The 20,367-nt window shown below is 68.9% G+C and overlaps 3 protein-coding genes across 4 annotated transcripts; 2 read left to right on the plus strand and 1 right to left on the minus strand.

Annotated features, from left to right (window-relative positions):
• The first annotated feature begins 505 nt into the window (after window positions 1–505).
• Window positions 506–8,755, plus strand: PRSS33 (serine protease 33). The gene is made up of 6 exons (XM_064499518.1): window positions 506–818; window positions 1,482–1,514; window positions 2,225–2,393; window positions 2,486–2,757; window positions 4,313–4,482; window positions 5,907–8,755. The coding sequence occupies exons 1-6, from the start codon at window positions 716–718 to the stop codon at window positions 6,162–6,164; spliced, it is 1,005 nt and encodes a 334-aa protein (XP_064355588.1). The 5' UTR covers window positions 506–715; the 3' UTR covers window positions 6,165–8,755.
• Window positions 6,197–15,352, plus strand: PKMYT1 (protein kinase, membrane associated tyrosine/threonine 1). The gene is made up of 8 exons (XM_064499442.1): window positions 6,197–6,398; window positions 8,825–8,974; window positions 9,924–10,201; window positions 12,443–13,028; window positions 14,451–14,623; window positions 14,758–14,975; window positions 15,052–15,147; window positions 15,226–15,352. Exons 1-8 carry the CDS (start codon window positions 6,197–6,199, stop codon window positions 15,308–15,310), a joined length of 1,788 nt encoding a protein of 595 aa, XP_064355512.1. The 3' UTR covers window positions 15,311–15,352.
• PAQR4 (progestin and adipoQ receptor family member 4) lies at window positions 15,296–20,163 on the minus strand. 2 transcript variants are annotated; one of them, XM_064499522.1, is made up of 3 exons: window positions 19,950–20,163; window positions 18,468–18,686; window positions 15,296–17,557 (listed from the first exon to the last, which is right to left on the minus strand). In XM_064499522.1, the coding sequence occupies exons 1-3, from the start codon at window positions 20,104–20,106 to the stop codon at window positions 17,127–17,129; spliced, it is 807 nt and encodes a 268-aa protein (XP_064355592.1). In that variant the 5' UTR covers window positions 20,107–20,163; the 3' UTR covers window positions 15,296–17,126. The 2 variants fall into 2 exon arrangements, 1 of the variants encoding a protein (XP_064355592.1); XR_010385447.1 differs by lacking the exons at window positions 18,468–18,686; window positions 19,950–20,163 and adding an exon at window positions 18,315–18,461 and having other exon boundaries at window positions 17,419–17,557.
• Window positions 20,164–20,367: the final 204 nt, after the last annotated feature.

Consider the following 20,367-nt stretch of genomic DNA (forward strand, 5'->3'; position numbering starts at 1 on the left):
CCGCCTCCGCCGGGGGGCCCAGGCGTCCGGGGGGGCCCCGTTGTGCTGACAGGGCAGTTCCCACCCCGCCCCACGGCTCCTGTCGGGACAGGCGAGGCCCCGGCGTGGGGCGGGCGGGCCCAGGCGTCCGGGGGGGGCCCCCACCCCAGCCCGGGGCGGCCGCCTACGCAATGCCGGGGCCCAGGCGTCCGGGAAACCCCCCCCGTCCCCCCGCCAGGGGGCCCAGGCGTCCGGGTGCACCTGCTGCTGTGGGCGGGGGGGAACTGGGCAAGAGGGATGGGACAGAACTGGGGTTACTGGTGGGGGGGAGGGTTGCCCGGACGCCTGGGCCCCCTCACCGCCACCACCACCTGGGTGGTCCTGCCAGATGCCTGGGCCCCCCCGGACGCCTGGGCCCCTTCCGTCATCTCCCAGGGAGGCCAAGGTGCACGGGGGAGCGCGGCCCGGACGCCTGGGCCCCTTCCATCACCCCCCAGGGCAGCCAAGATGGCGCAGCCCGGACGCCTGGGCCCCCCCCCCCGGACGCCTGGGCCCCCCTGGGTGGCGCGGGGCGGCGCGGCCCGGACGCCTGGGCCCGGCGTGGGCGCGGGAACCCGTCGGACGGCTTCGCGCTCCGCCCCGCGGCCCCATTTAAGCGGCGCCCGCCGGGGCGGCCGCTCCCCACGTTGGCTCCCGCCGCCGGGCCGGGGGGGTGGGGGTGGGGGTCGCCGCCGTCATGGCCGCCGCCGTCATGGCCGCCCCCGGCCTCTTCCTCGCCCTCCTCCTCCTCTTCGGCGCCCCAGGCCGCGGCTGCGACGACGACACCCGGGGCACGCTGGGTAGGCCCGGACGCCTGGGCCCCTGGGGGGGTGGGGGGGGTTCATACCCGGACGCCTGGGCCCCTGGGGGGGGGTGGGGGGGTGACACCCGGACGCCTGGGCCCCTGGGGGGCTGGGGGAGGGGGTGACACCCGGACGCCTGGGCCCCTGGGGGGGGGCAGCCCGGACGCCTGGGTCCCCTGAGGTGACGGGGGAGCAGCCCGGACGCCTGGGCCCCTGGGGGGGGGGGGGCAGCCCGGACGCCTGGGTCCCTTGAGGTGACGGGGGAGCAGCCCGGACGCCTGGGCCCCTGGGGGGGGGGGGCAGCCCTGACGCCTGGGTCCCCTGAGGTGACGAGGGAGCAGCCCGGACGCCTGGGCCCCTGGGGGGGGGGGGGGGGCAGCCCGGACGTCTGGGTCCCCTGAGGTGACGGGGGAGCAGCCCGGACGCCTGGGCCCCCTGCCAGCTGCGCGGGGTGGGCGGGGCGGGGGCAGCTCAGGACGCCTGGGCCCCTGACTCAGCGCGGCACGTGGTTGGCTGCCTGCGGCGGGGGGTCACGCCCGGACACCTGGGCCCCTGGGGGGGAGAAGGGGGGGGAACCCGGACGCCTGGGCCCCCGGGGGGGGTTGGGGGGCGGTGGGGGACGCCTGGGCCCTCACCTCGGGTGTCCCGTGTCCCCTGCAGCCGTCCAGGCGGAGCTGACGCCGTCGGAGTGGGGTGAGGCCCATCCCCCATGTCCCTCCATGTCCCCCATGTCCCTCCATGTCCCCCCATGTCCCTCCACGTCCCTCCATGTCCCCCATGTCCCCCATGTCCCTCCATGTCCCCCCATGTCCCTCCATGTCCCCCATGTCCCTCCATGTCCCCCATGTCCCCCATGTCCCTCCATGTCCCCCCATGTCCCTCCATGTCCCCCATGTCCCTCCATGTCCCTCCATGTCCCTCATGTCCCTCCATGTCCCCCCATGTCCCTCCATGTCCCTCCATGTCCCCCCATGTCCCTCCATGTCCCCCATGTCCCTCCATGTCCCCCATGTCCCTCCATGTCCCTCCATGTCCCCTCATGTCCCCCATGTCCCCCCACGTCCCTCCACGTCCCTCCATGTCCCCCATGTCCCTCCATGTCCCTCCATGTCCCTCCATGTCCCCCCATGTCCCCCATGTCCCTCATGTCCCTCCATGTCCCCCCGTGTCCCCCCATGTCCCTCCATGTCCCCCATGTCCCCCCATGTCCCCCATGACCCCCATGTCCCCCATGTCCTCCACATCCCTCCATGTCCCTCCATGTCCCCCATCCATGTCCCCCATGTCCTTTTCCCTCCATGTCCCCCATGTCCTCCATGTCCTCGTCCCTCATGTCCCCCCATGTCCTTGTTCTTCATGGACTGGCCCTGCCATGTCCCCAATGTCCCCCATGTCCCCCCCAGCCTGCGGCCGCCCCCGCCCCCCGGGGCTGCCCCGCAACGTGGGGGGCGAGGACGCGGGGCCGGGCGAGTGGCCCTGGCAGGGCAGCCTGCTCCGCCGGGGCACCCACGTCTGCGGCGCCTCCCTCATCGCCCCGCAGTGGGTCCTCACCGCCGCCCACTGCTTCCAGGCGTGAGTACCCGCCCCACACATCCCCCCTCCGCCCCCTCTGCCCCACACCGCCTGTGTCCCCACACGTCCCCGACGCCCCTGTCACCTGGCAGGAGCCGGGAGCCCGGCGACTACGCGGTGCTGCTGGGGGTGCGGGAGCTGGCGGGGCCGCGGGGGGCCGGGGCGGCGGTGCCCCTGGGCCTCCTGCTGCCCCACCCGGCCTACGCCGGCGAGGCCACCAGCGGGGACATCGCCCTGGGCCGCCTGGCGAGGCCCGTGGCCTTCTCGGCCGCCGTGCTGCCCGTCTGCCTGCCCGGCGCGGCGCTCCGCTTCGCCCCCGGCACCCGCTGCGTGGCCACCGGCTGGGGGGACATCAAGGAAGGCGGTGGGTGTGGCCTCCTGCTCCGTCCGCCCACCGCCGCCCCGCGTTGGGGTTGGCGGGGGAGGGGAGAGGGGGGTGGGACAGCTGGCGGGGAGCCAATGGTGGTCAAGGGGGCTCAACGGTGGCCAAGGGGACCCAATGGTGGCCAAGGGGACCCAATGGGGGGGTCAAGGGGACCCAATGGTGGCCAAGGGGACCCAATGGGGGGGGTCAAGGGGACCCAACAGTGGCCAAGGGGACCTAATGGTGGCCAAAGGGACCCAACAGAGACCAAGGGGACCCAACGGTGGCCAAAGGGACCCAACGGTGGCCAAGGGGACCCAATGGGAGCCAAGGGGACCCAACGGTGGCCAATGGGGCTCAACAGAGGCCAAGGGGACCCAATGGGAGCCAAGGGGACCCAATGGAGGCCAGGGGGACCCAATGGTGGCCAAGGGGATCCAACGGTGGCCAAGGGGACCCGATGGGGGCCAAGGGGACCCAATGGTGGCCAAGGGTACTCAACAGAGGCCAAGGGGACCCAATGGTGGCCAAGGGGGCTCAATAGAGGCCAAGGGGACCCAATGGTGGCCAAGGGGATCCAATGGTGGCCAAGGGGGCTCAATGGTGGCCAAGAGGGCTCAATGGAGGCCAAGGGGATCCAATGGGAGCCAAGGGGACCCAACGGAGGCCAGGGGGGCTCAACGGAGGCCAAGGGGACCCAACGGTGGCCAAGGGGACCTAATGGGAGCCAAGGGGACCCAACAGTGGCCAAGGGGACCCAACGGAGGCCAGGGGGGCTCAATGGAGGCCAAGGGGACCCAACGGTGGCCAAGGGGACCTAATGGGAGCCAAGGGGACCCAACAGTGGCCAAGGGGGCTCAACGGAGGCCAAGGGGACCCAATGGGAGCCAAGGGGACTCAATGGTGGCCAAGGGGGCTCAACGGTGGCCAAGGGGATCCAATGGGAGCCAAGGGGACCCAACGGAGGCCAGGGGGGCTCAACGGAGGCCAAGGGGACCCAACGGTGGCCAAGGGGACCCAATGGTGGCCAAGGGGGCTCAATGGTGGCCAAGGGGACCCAATGGTGGCCAAGGGGGCTCAATGGTGGCCAAGGGGACCCAACGGTGGCCAAGGGGGCTCAATGGTGGCCAAGGGGACCCAATGGTGGCCAAGGGGGCTCAATGGTGGCCAAGGGGACCCAACGGAGGCCAGGGGGGCTCAATGGAGGCCAAGGGGACCCAACGGTGGCCAAGGGGACCTAATGGGAGCCAAGGGGACCCAACAGTGGCCAAGGGGGCTCAACGGAGGCCAAGGGGACCCAACGGTGGCCAAGGGGGCTCAACGGTGGCCAAGGGGACCCAACGGTGGCCAAGGGGACCCAACGGTGGCTGCGATGACCCAACCATGGCCAAGGGGACCCAATGGGTGGCTGAGGGGCCCCAACGGGTGGCCGTAGTGACCCAACGATGGCCAAGGGGCCCCAACGGTGGCCACGGTGACCCCCGGGTGGCCGCGGTGACCCCGGGCGGCGGAGGGGAGCACGCGCCGGGTGCCAGCTGTCCCCCCCCGCCCACAGAGGACCTGCCGTCGCCGCGGCGGCTGCAGAAGCTGGAGGTGCCCCTCATGGCGCAGGCGACCTGCCGGCGCCTCTACGGCATCGACATGGGCCAGGGGCTGCCGCCGCGGCGCATCCAGGACGACATGATGTGCGCCGGGTACCCCGAGGGCCTCAAGGACACCTGCAAGGTGGCGGCGGGGACGCGGGGGGCACACGGGGGAGGGGGGACACGGGGGTGGGGGATATGGGGGACACGTGGGGATGGGGGGACATAGAGGGACCTAGAGGGGACATAAGAAGACGTTCATGTGGGGGGACATGGGGGACATGGAGGGACATGGGGGACATGGGGGAGATGGGGGGACATGGAGGGACATGGGGGGACATGGGGGGACATGGAGGGACATGGAGGGACATGGAGGGACATGGGGGACATGGGGGACATGGGGGGACATGGGGGGACATGGAGGGACATGGAGGGACATGGGGGACATGGGGTGACATTGGGGGACATGGAGGGACATGGGGGGACGTGAGGGAGATGGGGGAGATGGAGGGACATGGGGGGAGATGGAGGCACATAGGGGACATGGAGGGACATGGGGGACATGGGGGGACATGGAGGGACATGGAGGGACATGGAGGGACATGGGGGACATGGGGGACATGGGGGACATGGAGGGACATGGGGGGACATGGAGGGACATGGAGGGACCTGGGGGGACATGGAGGACATGGAGGGACATGGAGGGACATGGGGGACATGGGGGACATGGAGGGACATGGGGGGACATGGAGGGACATGGAGGGACCTGGGGGGACCTGGGGGGACATGGGGGACATGGGGGGACATGGAGGGACATGGAGGACATGGGGGGACATGGAGGACATGGAGGGACATGGAGGGACATGGGGGGACATGGAGGACATGGAGGGACATGGAGGGACATGGGGGACATGGGGGACATGGGGGACATGGAGGGACATGGGGGGACATGGAGGGACATGGAGGGACCTGGGGGGACCTGGGGGGACATGGGGGACATGGGGGGACATGGAGGGACATGGAGGACATGGGGGACATGGGGGGACATGGAGGGACATGGAGGGACATGGGGGGACATGGAGGGACATGGAGGGACATGGGGGACATGGGGGGACATGGGGGGACATGGGGGACATGGGGGGACATGGAGGACTTGGGGGACATGGGGGGACATGGAGGGACATGGAGGGACATGGGGGGACATGGAGGGACATGGAGGGACATGGGGGACATGGGGGGACATGGGGGGACATGGGGGACATGGGGGGACATGGAGGACTTGGGGGACATGGGGGGACATAGGGCACATGGTAGGACACCCAACCGCGACCCTATATGGCCCCCGACCCCCATGGCCATGACCCTACAGCCCCCAGACCCCCAACCATGACCCTACACCCAACGCTGACCCCCAACCACGACCCTATGTCCAATACTGACCCCCAACCATGACCCTACAGCCCCCAGACCCCCAACCATGACCCTACACCCAACGCTGACCCCCACCCCTGCCCCATAGCCCCCCCCCCGGCCCCCGTAGCCCCCTGACCCTCCGGCGGCCGGCAGGGCGACTCGGGGGGGCCGCTGGTGTGCCGGGCCGGGGGCCGCTGGGTGTTGGCCGGCATCGTCAGCTGGGGCGAGGGCTGCGCCGTGCCCAACCGCCCGGGCGTCTACACCCGCGTCAGCGCCTACAGCGCCTGGCTGGCCCGCCACGTGCCCGGCCTGCCCTTCGTCACCGCCGCCGCCGCCTGTCCCGCCGCCTGCGCCGCCTGTGCCGCCGCCTGTGCCGCCCTCCCGCTGCTCCTCGCCCTCGCCGGGCCCTGACGGTGCCGCTGCGGCCGCCGGTGCCGCCGCCGATGGTACTGCCGCCGCCGGTGCTGCCGACGGTGCCACCGATGGTGCCAATGGTGCCGCCGATGGTGCCGATGGTGCCGCCGATGGTGCCACCGCTGATGGTACCGATGGTGCCGCCGCCGATGGTGCCACCGCCGTCGGCCTCCCGCTCCTCCTCGCCGCACCGCAACAGCGCTCCCGGCGCCGCTACAACCGCCGCCGCCTGTACCAACATGGCCGCCGTCACCCTCATGGGGGCTTGAAACCCCCCCAGGGACCCTCTAAATCAGTGCAGGGACCTTATAGGGGACGTATAGGGGTCTGAGACCCTCATGGCAGCCCCGCGGCGCGTATAGGGGCCCCGAAGCGCCTATAGGGCCCCCCCCAACCTCCTGGGGGGCCCTAAGGAACATATAGGGGCCTTAAAAGCCCTATAGGGCCCCCCCCAATGCTACGGGGGCCCCCAACCCCCCTATGGGGGCCCCAGAGGCCTTAAAGGGGGCCTAAAAAAGCATATAGGGACCCTAAAGAGCCTATGGGGTCCCTGATTTGCCCCCCCGTGGGACCCCCAAAGCGTCTTGGGGGGGGCTGAAGCCTTATGGGGACCCCAAAACTCCTATGGGGGACCCCAAGCCCCTATGGGGGACCCCCAAAACCCCTATGGGGACCCCCAAACCACCTCAAGGAGGGCCTAAAGCCCTATGGGGACCCCAAAAAACCTATGGGGGACCCTAAAGCTCCCCCAAACAACTTGGGGGGGGCTATAAGCCTGTGGGGACCCCCCAAAACACCCTTTGGGGACGCCAAAATACCCCAGTGGGACCCCAAAGTCCCCCGGGGGGGCCCAAACCCCCTATGGGGACCCCAAAATCCCCCGGGGGGCACCAAAATCCCTTGGGGGGGGGAAACCCCCTCAGTGGGTCCCCAAAACCCCCAGTGGGTCCCCAAAACCCCTGTGGGGACCCCAAAATGCCCCGGGGGACCCCAAAATCCCTATGGGGACCCCAACCCCCCCGGGGGGACCCCAAAATCCCCCATGGGGGACCCCAAAATCCCTATGGGGACCCCAACCCCCTCAGTGGGTCCCCAAAATCCCTATGGGGACCCCAAAACCCCCTCAGTGGGACCCCAAAACCCCCAGTGGGTCCCCAAAACCCCTGTGGGGACCCCAAAATCCCTGTGGGGACCCCAAAAATCCCTATGGGGACATCAAAACTCCCCTGGGGGACCCCAGACCCCCTGTGGGGACCCCAAAATGCCCCGGGGGACCCCAAAAACCCTATGGGGACCCCAAAAATCCCAATGGGGACATCAAAACTCCCCTGGGGGACCCCGGACCCCCTGGGGGGACCCACAAAATCCCTATGGGAACCCCAAACCCCCCATGGGGACCTCAAACCCCCCGGGGGGACCCCAAAATCCCTATTGGGACCCCCAAACCCCCTCAGAGGGTCCCCAAAATCCCTGTGGGGACCCCAAAAATCCCTATGGGGACATCAAAACTCCCCTGGGGGACCCCAGACCCCCTGTGGGGACCCCAAAATGCCCCGGGGGACCCCAAAAACCCTATGGGGACCCCAAAAATCCCTATGGGGGACCCCAAAATCCCTATGGGGACCCCAAAATACCCCAGTGGGACCCCAAAGTCCCCCGGGGGGGCCCAAAACCCCTATGGGGATCCCATAACCCCCCTGAGGAACCCCAAAATCCCTATGGGGACCCCAACCCCCCTCAGTGGGACCCCAAAACCCCCAGTGGGTCCCCAAAACCCCCCGGGGGGGACCCCAAAAACCCTATGGGGACCCCAAAATCCCCCGGGGGACCCCAAAACCCCTATGGGGATCCCAACCCCCCTCAGTGGGTCCCCAAAACCCCTGTAGGGACCCCAAAATCCCTATGGGGACCCCAAATCCCCTCAGTGAGACCCCAAAACCCCTGTGGGGACCCCAACCCCCCTCAGTGGGACCCCAAAACCCCCAGTGGGTCCCCAAAACCCCTGTGGGGACCCCAAAACCCCCCGGGGGGGACCCCAAAAACCCTATGGGGACCCCAAAATCCCCCGGGGGACCCCAAAATCCCTATGGGGACCCCAACCCCCCTCAGTGGGTCCCCAAAACCCCTGTAGGGACCCCAAAATCCCTATGGGGACCCCAAATCCCCTCAGTGAGACCCCAAAACCCCTGTGGGGACCCCAACCCCCCTCAGTGGGACCCCAAAACCCCTGTAGGGACCCCAAAATGCCCCGGGGGGGACCCCAAAATCCCTCGGGGACCCCAAACCCCCTGTGGGGACCCCCAAATGCCCCGGGGGGGACCCCAAAATCCCTCAGGGGACCCCAAACCCCCCCCCGGGGGACCCCAAAATCCCCCTGAGGGACCCCAAAATCCCCCCCCCTCGATATCTCCCCCCCCCAACTCTTTTCCGGGGCGGGGGGGGGGGTCGCAGTTTTGGGCCGAAAAGCGCCGAGTTCGGGCCGCGACCCCGCGGAAAGGGGGGGGGCGGGGCTGCCCGGCGTGGCCCCGCCCCCCGGGAGGGTAAAAAGTGTAAAAAAAATTAAAAAAAAGGAAAAAAAACCGGGAAAAACGTGAAAAAACGGGGCGGGGGGGGGGGAAACCCGCCCCCGGCGCGCGGCGCGGCTGCGTGAGGCGAAGCGGCCGCCGCCGCCGCCGCGGGGCATTGTGGGAAGGGGCGGGGCGCGCGCGGCTCCCATTGGCCGGCGGCGGGGGGGGGAGGGGGCGGGGCGGGCGCGCGCGCGGCCGTTGGCGGGAGCTGTTGGCGGGAAGCGGCCGCCGCCGCGTCTGGTACCGGCTGCCCCGGGGGGGGGGGGAATGGGGGGGGGCTGTGGGGCAGGAGGGGGGGCTGTGGGGCTGGGGGGGGTCTATGGGGCAGGAGGGGAGCTGGGGGGGCTGTGGGGCAGGAGGGGGGAGCTGTGGGGCTGTGGGGCAGGAGGGGGCTATGGGGAGCTGTGGGGCAGGAGGGGGAGCTGGGGGGGTCTGTGGGGCAGGAGGGGGGGCTGTGGGCTGTGGGGAGCTATGGGGCAGGAGGGGGAGTTGGGGGGGCTGTGGGGCAGGAGGGGGGTCTGTGGGGCTGGGGGGGCTATGGGGAGCTATGGGGCAGGAGGGGGAGCTGGGGGGTCTGTGGGGCTGGGGGGGCTATGGGGAGCTATGGGGCAGGAGGGGGGAGCTGTGGGGCTGGGGGGGCTATGGGGAGCTATGGGGCAGGAGGGGGAGCTGGGGGGGCTGTGGGGCAGGAGGGGGGAGCTGTGGGGCTGGGGGGGCTATGGGGAGCTATGGGGCAGGAGGGGGAGCTGGGGGGTCTGTGGGGCTGGGGGGGCTATGGGGAGCTATGGGGCAGGAGGGGGAGCTGGGTGGGACTATAGGGCAGGAGGGGGGGCTGTGGGGGCGTCTATGGGGCAGGAGGGGGAGCTGGGGGGGCTGTGGGGCAGGAGGGGGGGCTGTGGGACTGGGAGGGCTGTGGGGAGCTATGGGGCAGGAAGGGGAGCTGAGGGGGGCTGTTAGGCAGGAGGGGGGATCTATGGGGCAGGAGGGGGCCTGTGGGGCAGGAGGGGGGTCTCTATGGGGCAGGATGGGCCCCTGGGACTATAGGGTGTGGGGCTGGGGGGGTGTCTATGGGGCTGGGGGGAATCTATGGGGCAGGAGGACCCCCTGCAGCTCCCCACTCCTGCCCCACGGCGCCCCGGGCCCCTATGGACCCCCCCGCCCCCTAACCGCCCCCCCCGCCGCCCCACAGCAACCCCCCGCCATGCTGCCCGCCCGGCCCCACACCTCCCCGCTGGGGGGCGGCGGCGGCGGCGGGGGCGGAGCCTCGGCGGCGCCCGGCCCCGCCCCCCGCCCCCCTGGAGCCCCGGCCCCCGCAGCGTCACCTTCCGCCGGGTGACGCCGCCGCCGCCGCCTGACGCCGCCCCCGCCAGCCGCCTGTACGACCCCCGGCGGCCCCAGACCTTCTTCCGGCAGTGCTTCCAGGTGCTGGGGCGCCTGGGCCGCGGCTCCCACGGCCTCGTCTATAAGGTGCCCCCACCCTATAGACTCTGTGGGGCGGGGCTGTGGGGCACCCCCGGGCGCGTCCTATAGGGCAGCGGCCATAGGGTACCGCCATATGTGCTCTATGGGGCAGGGGCTATAGGGGACCGCCATAGGGGAGCCTCTATAGGGGAGCCCCTATAGGGCAGGGGCTATAAGGTTTTGCCATAGGGGAGCCCCTATGGGGCAGGGGCTATAGGGTACCATTGCAGGGGAGCCCCTATGGGGCAGGGGCTATAGGGTATTGCCAGAGGGGAGCCCCATAGGGACCCCCGTGGGGCAGGATCTATAAGGTACCGCCATAGGGGAGCCCTATGGGGCAGGGTCTATAAGGTACTGCTGTAGGGCAGTCTCTATGGGGCAGGATCTATAGGGCACCGCCATAGGGGAGCCTCTATAGGGGAGCCCCTATAGGGCAGGGGCTATAAGGTTTTGCCATAGGGGAGCCCCTATGGGGCAGGGGCTATAGGGTATTGCCAGAGGGGAGCCCCATAGGGACCCCCGTGGGGCAGGATCTATAAGGTACCGCCATAGGGGAGCCCTATGGGGCAGAATCTATAAGGTACTGCTGTAGGGCAGCCTCTATGGGGCAGGATCTATAGGGCCCCGCCATAGGGGAGCATCTATAGGGGAGCCCCTATAGGGCAGGGCCCATAAGGTTTCGCCATAGGGGAGCCCCTATGGGGCAGGGGCTATAGGGTATTGCCAGAGGGGAGCCCCATAGGGACCCCCGTGGGGCAGGATCTATAAGGTACCGCCATAGGGCAGCCCTATGGGGCAGAATCTATAAGGTACTGCTGTAGGGCAGCCTCTATGGGGCAGGATCTATAGGGCACCGCCATAGGGGAGCCTCTATAGGGGAGCCCCTATAGGGCAGGGCCCATAAGGTTTTGCCATAGGGGAGCTCCTATGGGGCAGGGGCTATAGGGTACTGCCAGAGGGGAGCCCCATAGGGACCCCCGTGGGGCAGGATCTATAAGGTACCGCCATAGGGCAGCCCTATGGGGCAGAATCTATAAGGTACTGCTGTAGGGCAGCCTCTATGGGGCAGGATCTATAGGGCACTGCCATAGGGGAGCCTCTATAGGGGAGCCCCTATAGGGCAGGGCCCATAAGGTTTCGCCATAGGGGAGCTCCTATGGGGCAGGGGCTATAGGGTACTGCCAGAGGGGAGCCCCATAGGGACCCCCGTAGGGCAGGATCTATAAGGTACCGCCATAGGGGAACCCTATGGGGCAGGGTCTATAAGGTACTGCTGTAGGGCAGTCTCTATGGGGCAGGATCTATAGGGCACCGCCATAGGGGAGCCCCTATTGGGCAGGGGCTATAAGCTGCCACCGTAGGGGAGCTCCTATGGGGCAGGGGCTATAGGGGACTGCCGTAGGGGAGCCCCTATAGGGCAGGGGCTATAGGGGACCACCACAGGTTCAGGCTCCTCTGTGGAGGTCTAGAAGGTTCTGCCATGGGGTTGGGCTCCTCCTTGGAGGTCTGGAAGGTTCTACCACAGAGTTGGACTCCTCCAGGGAGGCCTAGAAGGAACCACCATGGGTTGAGGCTCCTTCCTGGAGGTCTAGAAGGTTCTGCCACAGGTTCAGGCTCCTCCATGGAGGTCTAGCAGGTTCTACCACGGGGTTGAGCTCCTCTCTGGAGGTCTAGAAGGTTCTACTATGGGTTCGGGCTCCTCTGGGGAGGTCTAGAAGGTTCTACCATGGGGTTGGGGGTCTTTCATAGAGATCTAGAAGGTTCTACCATGAAGTTGGGCTCCTCCATGGAGGTCTAGAAGGAACCAGGACAGGGTTGGGCTCCTCCAGGAAGGTCTAGAAGGTTCTACCACAGGGTTGGACTCCTCCCTGGAGGTCTAGAAGGTTCTACCATAGGTTCGGGCTCCTCCAGGGAGGCCTAGAAAGTCTACCACAGAGTTGGACTCCTTCAGGGAGGCCTAGAAGGTTCCACCATGGGTTCAGGCTGCTCCATGGAGGTCTAGAAGGTTCTACCGGGGGTTGGGCTCCTCTATGGAGGCCTAGAAGGTACTAGAACAGGGTTGGGCTCCTCCATGGAGGTCTAGAAGGTTCTACCATGGGTTTAGGCTCCTCTGGGGAGGCCTAGAAGGAACCAGGATGGGTTTGGCCTCCTCCTTGGAGCTCTAGAAGGTTCTACCAGAGGTCTGGGCTCTTCCATGGAGGCCTAGAAGGTACCGGAACGGGGTCTCGGTCCTCCCCCGCCCCGCAGGTGCGCAGCCGCGAGGACGGCCGCCTGTACGCCGTCAAGCGGACCCTGGAGCCCTACCGGGGCGCCGCCGACCGCCGCCGCAAGCTGGCCGAGGTGCGCAACCACGAGACGGTGGGCCGTCACCCGCACTGCCTGGGCCTGGTGCGCGCCTGGGAGGAGCGAGGCCAGCTGTACCTGCAGAGCGAGCTGTGCCCCGGCGGCCCGCTGCGGCCGACTGTTGGCGGCCTCCCGCCTTGGAGGACCACCGCGTACCTCTGGGACCTGCTGCAGGCCCTGGGCCACCTGCACGGGCGCCGCTTGGCCCACCTGGACGTCAAGCCGGCCAACGTGCTGCTGGGCCCCGGCGGGTGTCGTCTGGGCGACTTCGGGTGTCTCCTGGAGGCCGGCGGGCGGCCGGGTGACGGCGCCGAGGGCGACCCCCGCTACCTGGCGCCCGAGGCGCTGCGGGGCGACCTGGGCCCCGCCGCCGACGTCTTCAGCCTCGGCCTCACCGTGCTGGAGGTGGCGGCCGGGCGGGAGCTGCCGGCGGCCGGCGACGGGTGGCAGGAGCTGCGGCGGGGGCGGCTGCCGGCGGCCATGACGGCGGGTGAGCGCCGCGGCGCGTCGTCCCCGTTGCGTCGTTCCCGTCACGTTGTCCCTGTCACATCATCCCTGTCACGTGATCCCTGTCGTGTCATCGCCATCACGTTGTCCCCGTTGTGTTGTCCCCGTTGTGTTGTCCCCGTCATGTCGTCCCCGTCACGCTGTCCCTGTCGCGTTGTCCTCGCTACGTCGTCCCCGTCGCGTTGTCCCCGTTGTGTCGTCCCTGTCACATTGTCCTCACTACATTGTCCCCACTGCGTTCTTGTCCCCATTGCGTTGTCCCTGTCGCATCGTCCTCACTACGTTGTCCCCACTGTGTTGTCCCCATCGCGTTGTCCCCGTCACGTTGTCCTCACTACATTGTCCCCGTCGCGTTGTCCCTGAAGCGTCATCCCCGTCGCGTCGTCGTCCCCGCCGCGTTGTCCCTGTCGTGTTGTCCTCACTACGTCGTCCCCACTGTGTTGTCATCCCCGTTGCATTGTCCCCGTCATGTCGTCCCCATCACGTTGTCCCCATGGCGTTGTCCCCGTCACGTTGTCCCTGTCACGTCGTCCCCGCCGCGTCGTCCCCACTGCGTTGTCGTCCCCGTCGCATTGTCCCTGTCGCATCATCCCCGTCGTGTCATCCCCATCGCGTTGTCCCCGTTGCGTCGTTCCCGTCGCGTTGTCCCCATCACGTGGTCCCTGTCACATCATCCCTGTCGTGTTGTCCCCATCATGTTGTCCCCGTTGTGTTGTCCCCGTCGCGTCGTCCTCACTACGTTGTCCCCATTGCGTTGTCCCCGTTGCGTCATCCTCATCGTGTCGTCTGTCACATTGTCCTCACTACGTCGTCCCCACTGTGTTCTCGTCCCTGTCGCGTTGTCCCTGTCGCATCGTCCCCGTCGCGTTGTCCCTGTCGTGTTGTCCTCACTACGTCGTCCCCACTGTGTTGTCATCCCCGTTGCATTGTCCCCGTCATGTCGTCCCCATCACGTTGTCCCCACCGTGTCATCCCCATGGCGTTGTCCCCGTCACGTTGTCCCCGCCGCGTCGTCCCCATCGCGTTGTCCCCACTGCGTTGTCGTCCCCGTCGCATTGTCCCTGTCGCATCATCCCCGTCGTGTCATCCCCATCGCGTTGTCCCCGTTGCGTCGTTCCCGTCGCGTTGTCCCCATCACGTGGTCCCTGTCACATCATCCCTGTCGTGTCGTCCCCATCATGTTGTCCCCGTCGCGTCATCCTCACTACGTTGTCCCCATCACGTTGTCCCCGTCGCGTTGTCCCCATCGTGTCGTCCTCACTACGTCGTCCCCATCACGTTGTCCCCGTCGCGTCGTCCCTGTCGTGTCATCCCCATCACGTTGTCCCCGTCGCGTCGTCCTCCCCGTCACCCGGACGCCTGGGCCCGCCGGACTGACCTCCCCTCGGCGTCTCCCCCGGCGCAGGGTTGACGCCGGAGCTGCGGGCGCTGCTGGCGGCCATGTTGGAGCCGGAGCCGGGCCGGAGGCCCTCGGTGGAGGCCTTGCTGCGCACGGCCGTGGTGCGGCGGGCGGGGCGGTGGCGGGCCCTCACCCGATTGGCCGACGAGGGGCTGCGGCGGGCGGGGCAGCTGCTGGAGGTGAGCTCCCGCCCCACGGCGCCCCACAGCGCCCCGCTGCCCCACACCTCGGCCTCACCACCTAGCATCAAAGCGTGGTGGCCCTCCATAACCACGTACCCATCATGCCTCACGCCGTCCCCCCCCCCTTCCAGGACATCCGGGCCCTGCTACGGTGGCTGTGGGGCGCGCTATGGGGCCCGGCGCGCTGGCTGCGGGCCCCGGCCACCCCGCCCTGCTCCCCACTGCCACCCCACTTCAGCCCCTCCAGTGACTGGGACGAAGATGATGACGATGACGGCAGCCCCATGCGATTGGTCCGCAGCGCCCCAGGGTGGCAGGGCGGGGCCCGGCCTGGCTCGCCGCAGGATAGGTGAGCGGGGCCGCGCTGTGGGGCTACGCCACGCCGTGGGGCGCCCCATAGCTGACCCCCAACTCCGTTTCCGCAGCCCTACCTCCTTCTCCCGCCTGGGCCGCGTTGTGTCCCCAAGTGCCACCTCCACCCCCCACCATGACACCACCCCACGGAGCAGCTCCAGGAGCAGGTGAGTGGCTGCCCCACACGTCCCCCGCTCTGCCCCACATGTGTGCCCCCACCACGGCTGACAACTCTCACCCCACAGGTCCCCGGACAGCAGCCCCGGCGCCCTGGGCACCCTACGCCGCACCCTGACCTTCGAGGAGGAGCCCAAGTCCTGCCCCCAATAAAGGGCGGGGCCACCCCACGGCACGGCCGCCCCACGGAGCAGCTGCCGGGCCCCGTCCCTGCTTTATTGGCGTCGTCCCCGACCAGGATTGGGGCCCAGGGGGGGACGTGGGGTGGCCGCTGGGACAGAGATGGCGGCAGGCCGTGGCATGGCGGGGACGTTGGTTGGCCAACAAGATGGCGGTGGGGGGTAGTTGGCCAATGGGATGGCAGTAGGGGGGTGGTTGGCCAATGAGATGGCGGGGGGGGGGGAACAGGTCCACAGCTAGCGCTGGATGTCCATTGGTTGGCGGTGCTGGATCTCCATGGACGTCATGGGTCCATGGATGGTCCTGGACGTCCCTGGTTGGCCCTAGGCGCCGCCGTCCATCCCGTGGGGCAGGGGCCACCCATAGGTGCGTCACGCTGTGGGGCGGGGCTGCCCCATGGCACTGGTTGTCCATGGGTGACGCTGCGTCTCCATGGACGGTGGCACTGGTTGTCCGTGGGTGACACTGGGTCTCCATGGACGGTGGCACTAGATCTCCATTAACGTCTCTGGTGGCCTCTGGCCATCTGCGGTTGCCTATGGACGGTGACGGACCTCCGTGGATGGTAACAGTCCTCCATGGACGGTGACGGGCCTCCATGGACGTCACTGGTTGCCCATGGGTGGTGACAGGCCTCCATGGACGTCATTGGTTGCCCTTGGATGGTGACGGACCTCCATGGACATCACCAGTTGCCCATGGACAGTAACAGTCTTCCATGGATGGTAATGGTCCTCCACAGATGTCACTGGTTGCCCACCGACGGTGACGGTCCTCCATGGATGGTGACGGACCTCCATGGACGTCACTGGTTGCCCATGGATGATGACGGACCTCCATGGACGTCACTCGTTGCCCATGGACGGTGACAGTCCTCCATGGATGGTGACGGACCTCCATGGACGTCATTGGTTGCCCTTGGATGGTGACGGACCTCCATGGACATCACCAGTTGCCCATGGACAGTGACAGTCTTCCATGGATGGTAATGGTCCTCCACAGACGTCATTCGTTGCCCACTGACGGTGACGGTCCTCCATGGATGGTGACAGACCTCCATGGACGTCACTTGTTGCCCATGGACGGTGACAGACCTCCATGGACATCACTGGTTGCCCATGGACACTGACAGTCCTCCACAGATGGTGACAGACCTCCATGGATGTCACTCGTTGCCCATGGATGGTGACAGTCCTCCACAGACGGTGACGGACCTCCATGGATGTCACTGGTTGCCCATGGACGGTGACGGTCCTCCATGGACATCACTTGTTGCCCATGGATGGTGACGGTCCTCCACGGACGGTGATGGACCTCCATCAATGTCACCAGTTGCCCATGGACGGTGACAGACCTCCATGGACGTCATTGATTGCCCATGGACGGCGACAGTCCTCCACAGATGGTGACAGACCTCCATGGACGTCACTGGTTGCCCATGGACGGTGACAGTCCTCCACAGATGGTGACGGACCTCCATGGACGTCACTGGTTGCCCATGGATGGTGACGGACCTCCGTGGACGTCACTCGTTGCCCATGGACGGTGACAGTCCTCCATGGACGGTGATGGACCTCCATGGACGTCACTCGTTGCCCATGGACGGTGACGGTCCTCCACGGACGTCGACAGTCCTCCACAGACGTCACTCGCTGCCCATGGACGGTGACAGTCCTCCACAGACGGTGACAGTCCTCCACAAACATCTCCGCTCACCCCCAAACGGGCAGGGCCGCCCCCGGGGCAGCTCCGCCGCGCCCGCCGTGGGGCAGCAGGACCCACGGCCGCCTCACGCCGTGGGGCAGGGGTGCCGGGCGGCCCAGTGGAGGTCGGCGGCCACCCCCCAGTGCAGCTGCAGGATGCCCAGGGCCACCAGCAAGTGCATGAGCTGGTGGCTGTTGGCCCAGTAGTCGAAGGCGCCGGGCCGCCAGCGCTCGGGCACCCGCGCCACGTTCACCAGCCCCCCAAGTAGCGCCAGGGCCTCCATGCGGGCGTAGGGGGCCAGGGCTGCCGGGGGGCCCAGCCCCACGGCGCCCCGCAGCCCCACCACCGCCAGGCGGAAGAGGGCCGGCCCGGCGAAGGCGGCCAGGCGGCCGGCCCGGCTGCCCGCCCCCACGGCGCCCCATAGCGCCAGGCCGCACAGCGCCCCATAGGCGCCCAGCGCCGCCCCACACGGGCCCGGGCGGCAGGGCAGGGCGCAGTAGATGATGGGCACGGCGCCTGTTGGGGGGGGGGGGAGATGGGGGTCAGCGGGGCCGGGCTGCCCCACGGCGGGGCCTCCCGGCTCTCCCCCCGTCTGCCCCACACGCGGCCCCTGCCCCACAGCCGCCCAGCAGGGAGGCACGGGGGCCTCCAGCCCTGCCCCACACATCCCTGCCCCATGTGTCCCCAGCCCCACGGTGCTGCCCCACACATTCCTAGCCCCATAGTGCCCCACGGCTCTGCCCCACACGTTCCCAGCCCCACACATCCCTGCCCCACACATCCCCAAACTTACCTCTACACCCACACGGCCCTGCCCCATGGGTCCCCAGCCCCATGGTGCTGCCCCACAGCTGCCAAGCAGGGAGGCCACAGGGACCTCCAGCCCCGCCCCACACATCCCTGCCCCATGTGTCCCCAGCCCCACGGTGCTGCCCCACACATCCCTAGCCCCATAGTGCCCCACGGCTCTGCCCCACACGTTCCCAGCCCCACACATCCCTGCCCCACACGTCCCCAAACTTACCTCTAAACCCACACGGCCCTGCCCCATGGGTCCCCAGCCCCATGGTGCTGCCCCACATGTCCCTGGCCCCATGGTGCCCCACGGCTCTGCCCCACATGTCCCCAGCCCCACAGCGCGCCCCACACTCACCTGGGGTGTTGATGGGGGTGATGCTGCACACACCGCCCCATAGCACGTGCCCAGCCCCATGGCCCTGCCCCATGGCATTCCCCAGCCCCACGGCGCTGCCCCACGGCGCCCCACACTCACCGAGCGTGTTGACGAGGGCGACGCCGCAGAGGTCGAGGGCCAGGAGACGCCGGTAGAGCCCGACCCTGTCCCCATCCCACCCCACGTCCCTGTCCCCAGCCCCAGCCCCACGGCTCTGCCCCACGGCGCTGCCCCACGGCGCCCCACACTCACCGAGCGTGTTGACGAGGGCGACGCCGCAGAGGTCGAGGGCCAGGAGACGCCGGTAGAGCCCGGCGCCGGCCCGGTGGCTCATGAAGAGGTGGTAGAGGACGCTGGCCAGCGGCGGGGCCACGCAGGCCACGTAGTGGCCCAGCCCCAGCCAGGCCACGGCCGGGGGGGCCCGCGGCAGCGCCCCCGGCACCAGCAGCGCGAAGCCCACCAGCGGCAGCCCTGCGCCCCCCCCCTCCACCCGGTCAGGGCCCAGGCGTCCGGGCGGCTCCCCTCCCCCCCCTCCGGCACCCCCAACCAGCCCCGCACCCGTTAGGGAGGCAGCGGGGGCCCAGGCGTCCGGGAAGAAGGGGGGACCCAGGTGTCTGGGGGGGGCCCAGGTATCAGGGGGGGCCCCACTGGGGCCCAGGCGTCCGGGGGAAGGGGGGAGATGGGGGGCCCAGGCGTCCAGGACAGGAGGAAGTGGAAGGGACCCAGATATCCAGGGTAAGGGGATGGGAATCTGTTCCCCACTGGGGGCCCAGGCGTCCGGGTGGCTCCTCCCCCCACCCTGGCACCCGTTAGGGCAGGAACAAGGGCCCAGGCGTCCGGGGGGGAAGGGGGGGGATCCATTCCCCATTGGGGCCCAGGCATTCGGGACGGGGGGGGGCCCAGGTCTCCGGGGGAAGGAGGGGCCCAGGCGTCTGGGGGGAAAGGGGCGGGGGGGGTGAAGGGGCCCAGGTGTCCGGGACAGGGAAGGGGGCCCAGGCATCCGGGGGAAGAGGCGGGGGGGATCCGTTCCCCACTGGGGCCCAGGTGTCCGGGATGTGGGGGGTGACCTGGGCACTAGTTAGGGCAGGAGCCGGGGCCCAGGCGTCCGGGCAGCTCCTCCCCCACCCCAGGACCCGTTAAGGCAGGAGCAGGGGCCCAGGCGTCCGAGACAAGGCGGGCCCAGGCGTCCGGGGAAGGCGGGTGGGATCCCTTCCCCATTGGGGCCCAGGCGTCCGGGACAGGGAGGGGACCCGGGCACTAGTTAGGGCAGGACCCGGGGCCCAGGCGTCCGGGCAGCTCCTCCCCCACCCCAGGACCCGTTAAGGCAGGAGCAGGGGCCCAGGCGTCCGAGACAAGGGGGGCCCAGGCGTCCGGGGAAGGCGGGTGGGATCCATTCCCCATTGGGGCCCAGGTGTCCGGGACAGGGAGGGGACCCGGGCACTAGTTAGGGCAGGACCCGGGGCCCAGGCGTCCGGGCAGCTCCTCCCCCACCCCAGGACCCGTTAAGGCAGGAGCAGGGGCCCAGGCGTCCGAGACAAGGGGGGCCCAGGCGTCCGGGGAAGGCGGGTGGGATCCATTCCCCATTGGGGCCCAGGCGTCCGGGACAGGGAGGGGACCCGGGCACTAGTTAGGGCAGGAGCCGGGGCCCAGGCGTCCGGGTTAAGTTGGGGCCCAGGCGTCCGGGCCGGGGGGGCCCAGGCGTCCGGGCGGGGGGGGGGTGTCCCCGGGCCTCACCGTGCGTGTAGATGTTGCCCAGCTCGTTGTGCAGGTAGAAGAGGCTGCGCAGGCAGCCGGCGCCCGAGCTCGCCGGCCGGTACCCGCCCAGCACGAACGGGTTGAACTGCAGGTGCCGCGGCGCCCGCGCCCGCTCCAGCAGCCGCGGCCCCGCCATCGCTGCCGCTTCCGCTTCCGCTTCCGCCCCCGCCGCTTCCGCTTCCGCCCCCGCCGCTTCCGCTTCCGCCACGCCGCCGCCGCGCAGCGACACCCCCCCCCAGCGGGACCGTGTATGGGCAGCGCCGCGCCGCCGCAGGCCACGCCCCCCTCTGACCATATATGGGCAGCGCCTCCCGCCGCGCTGGCCACGCCCCCTCTGACCATATATGGGCAACACCTCCCACCCGCCGGCCACGCCCCCCTCTGACCATATATGGCA

The sequence above is a fragment of the Dromaius novaehollandiae genome, chromosome 30 (assembly GCF_036370855.1).
Source record: "Dromaius novaehollandiae isolate bDroNov1 chromosome 30, bDroNov1.hap1, whole genome shotgun sequence".
In the NCBI taxonomy this organism is placed as follows: Eukaryota; Metazoa; Chordata; class Aves; order Casuariiformes; family Dromaiidae; genus Dromaius; species Dromaius novaehollandiae.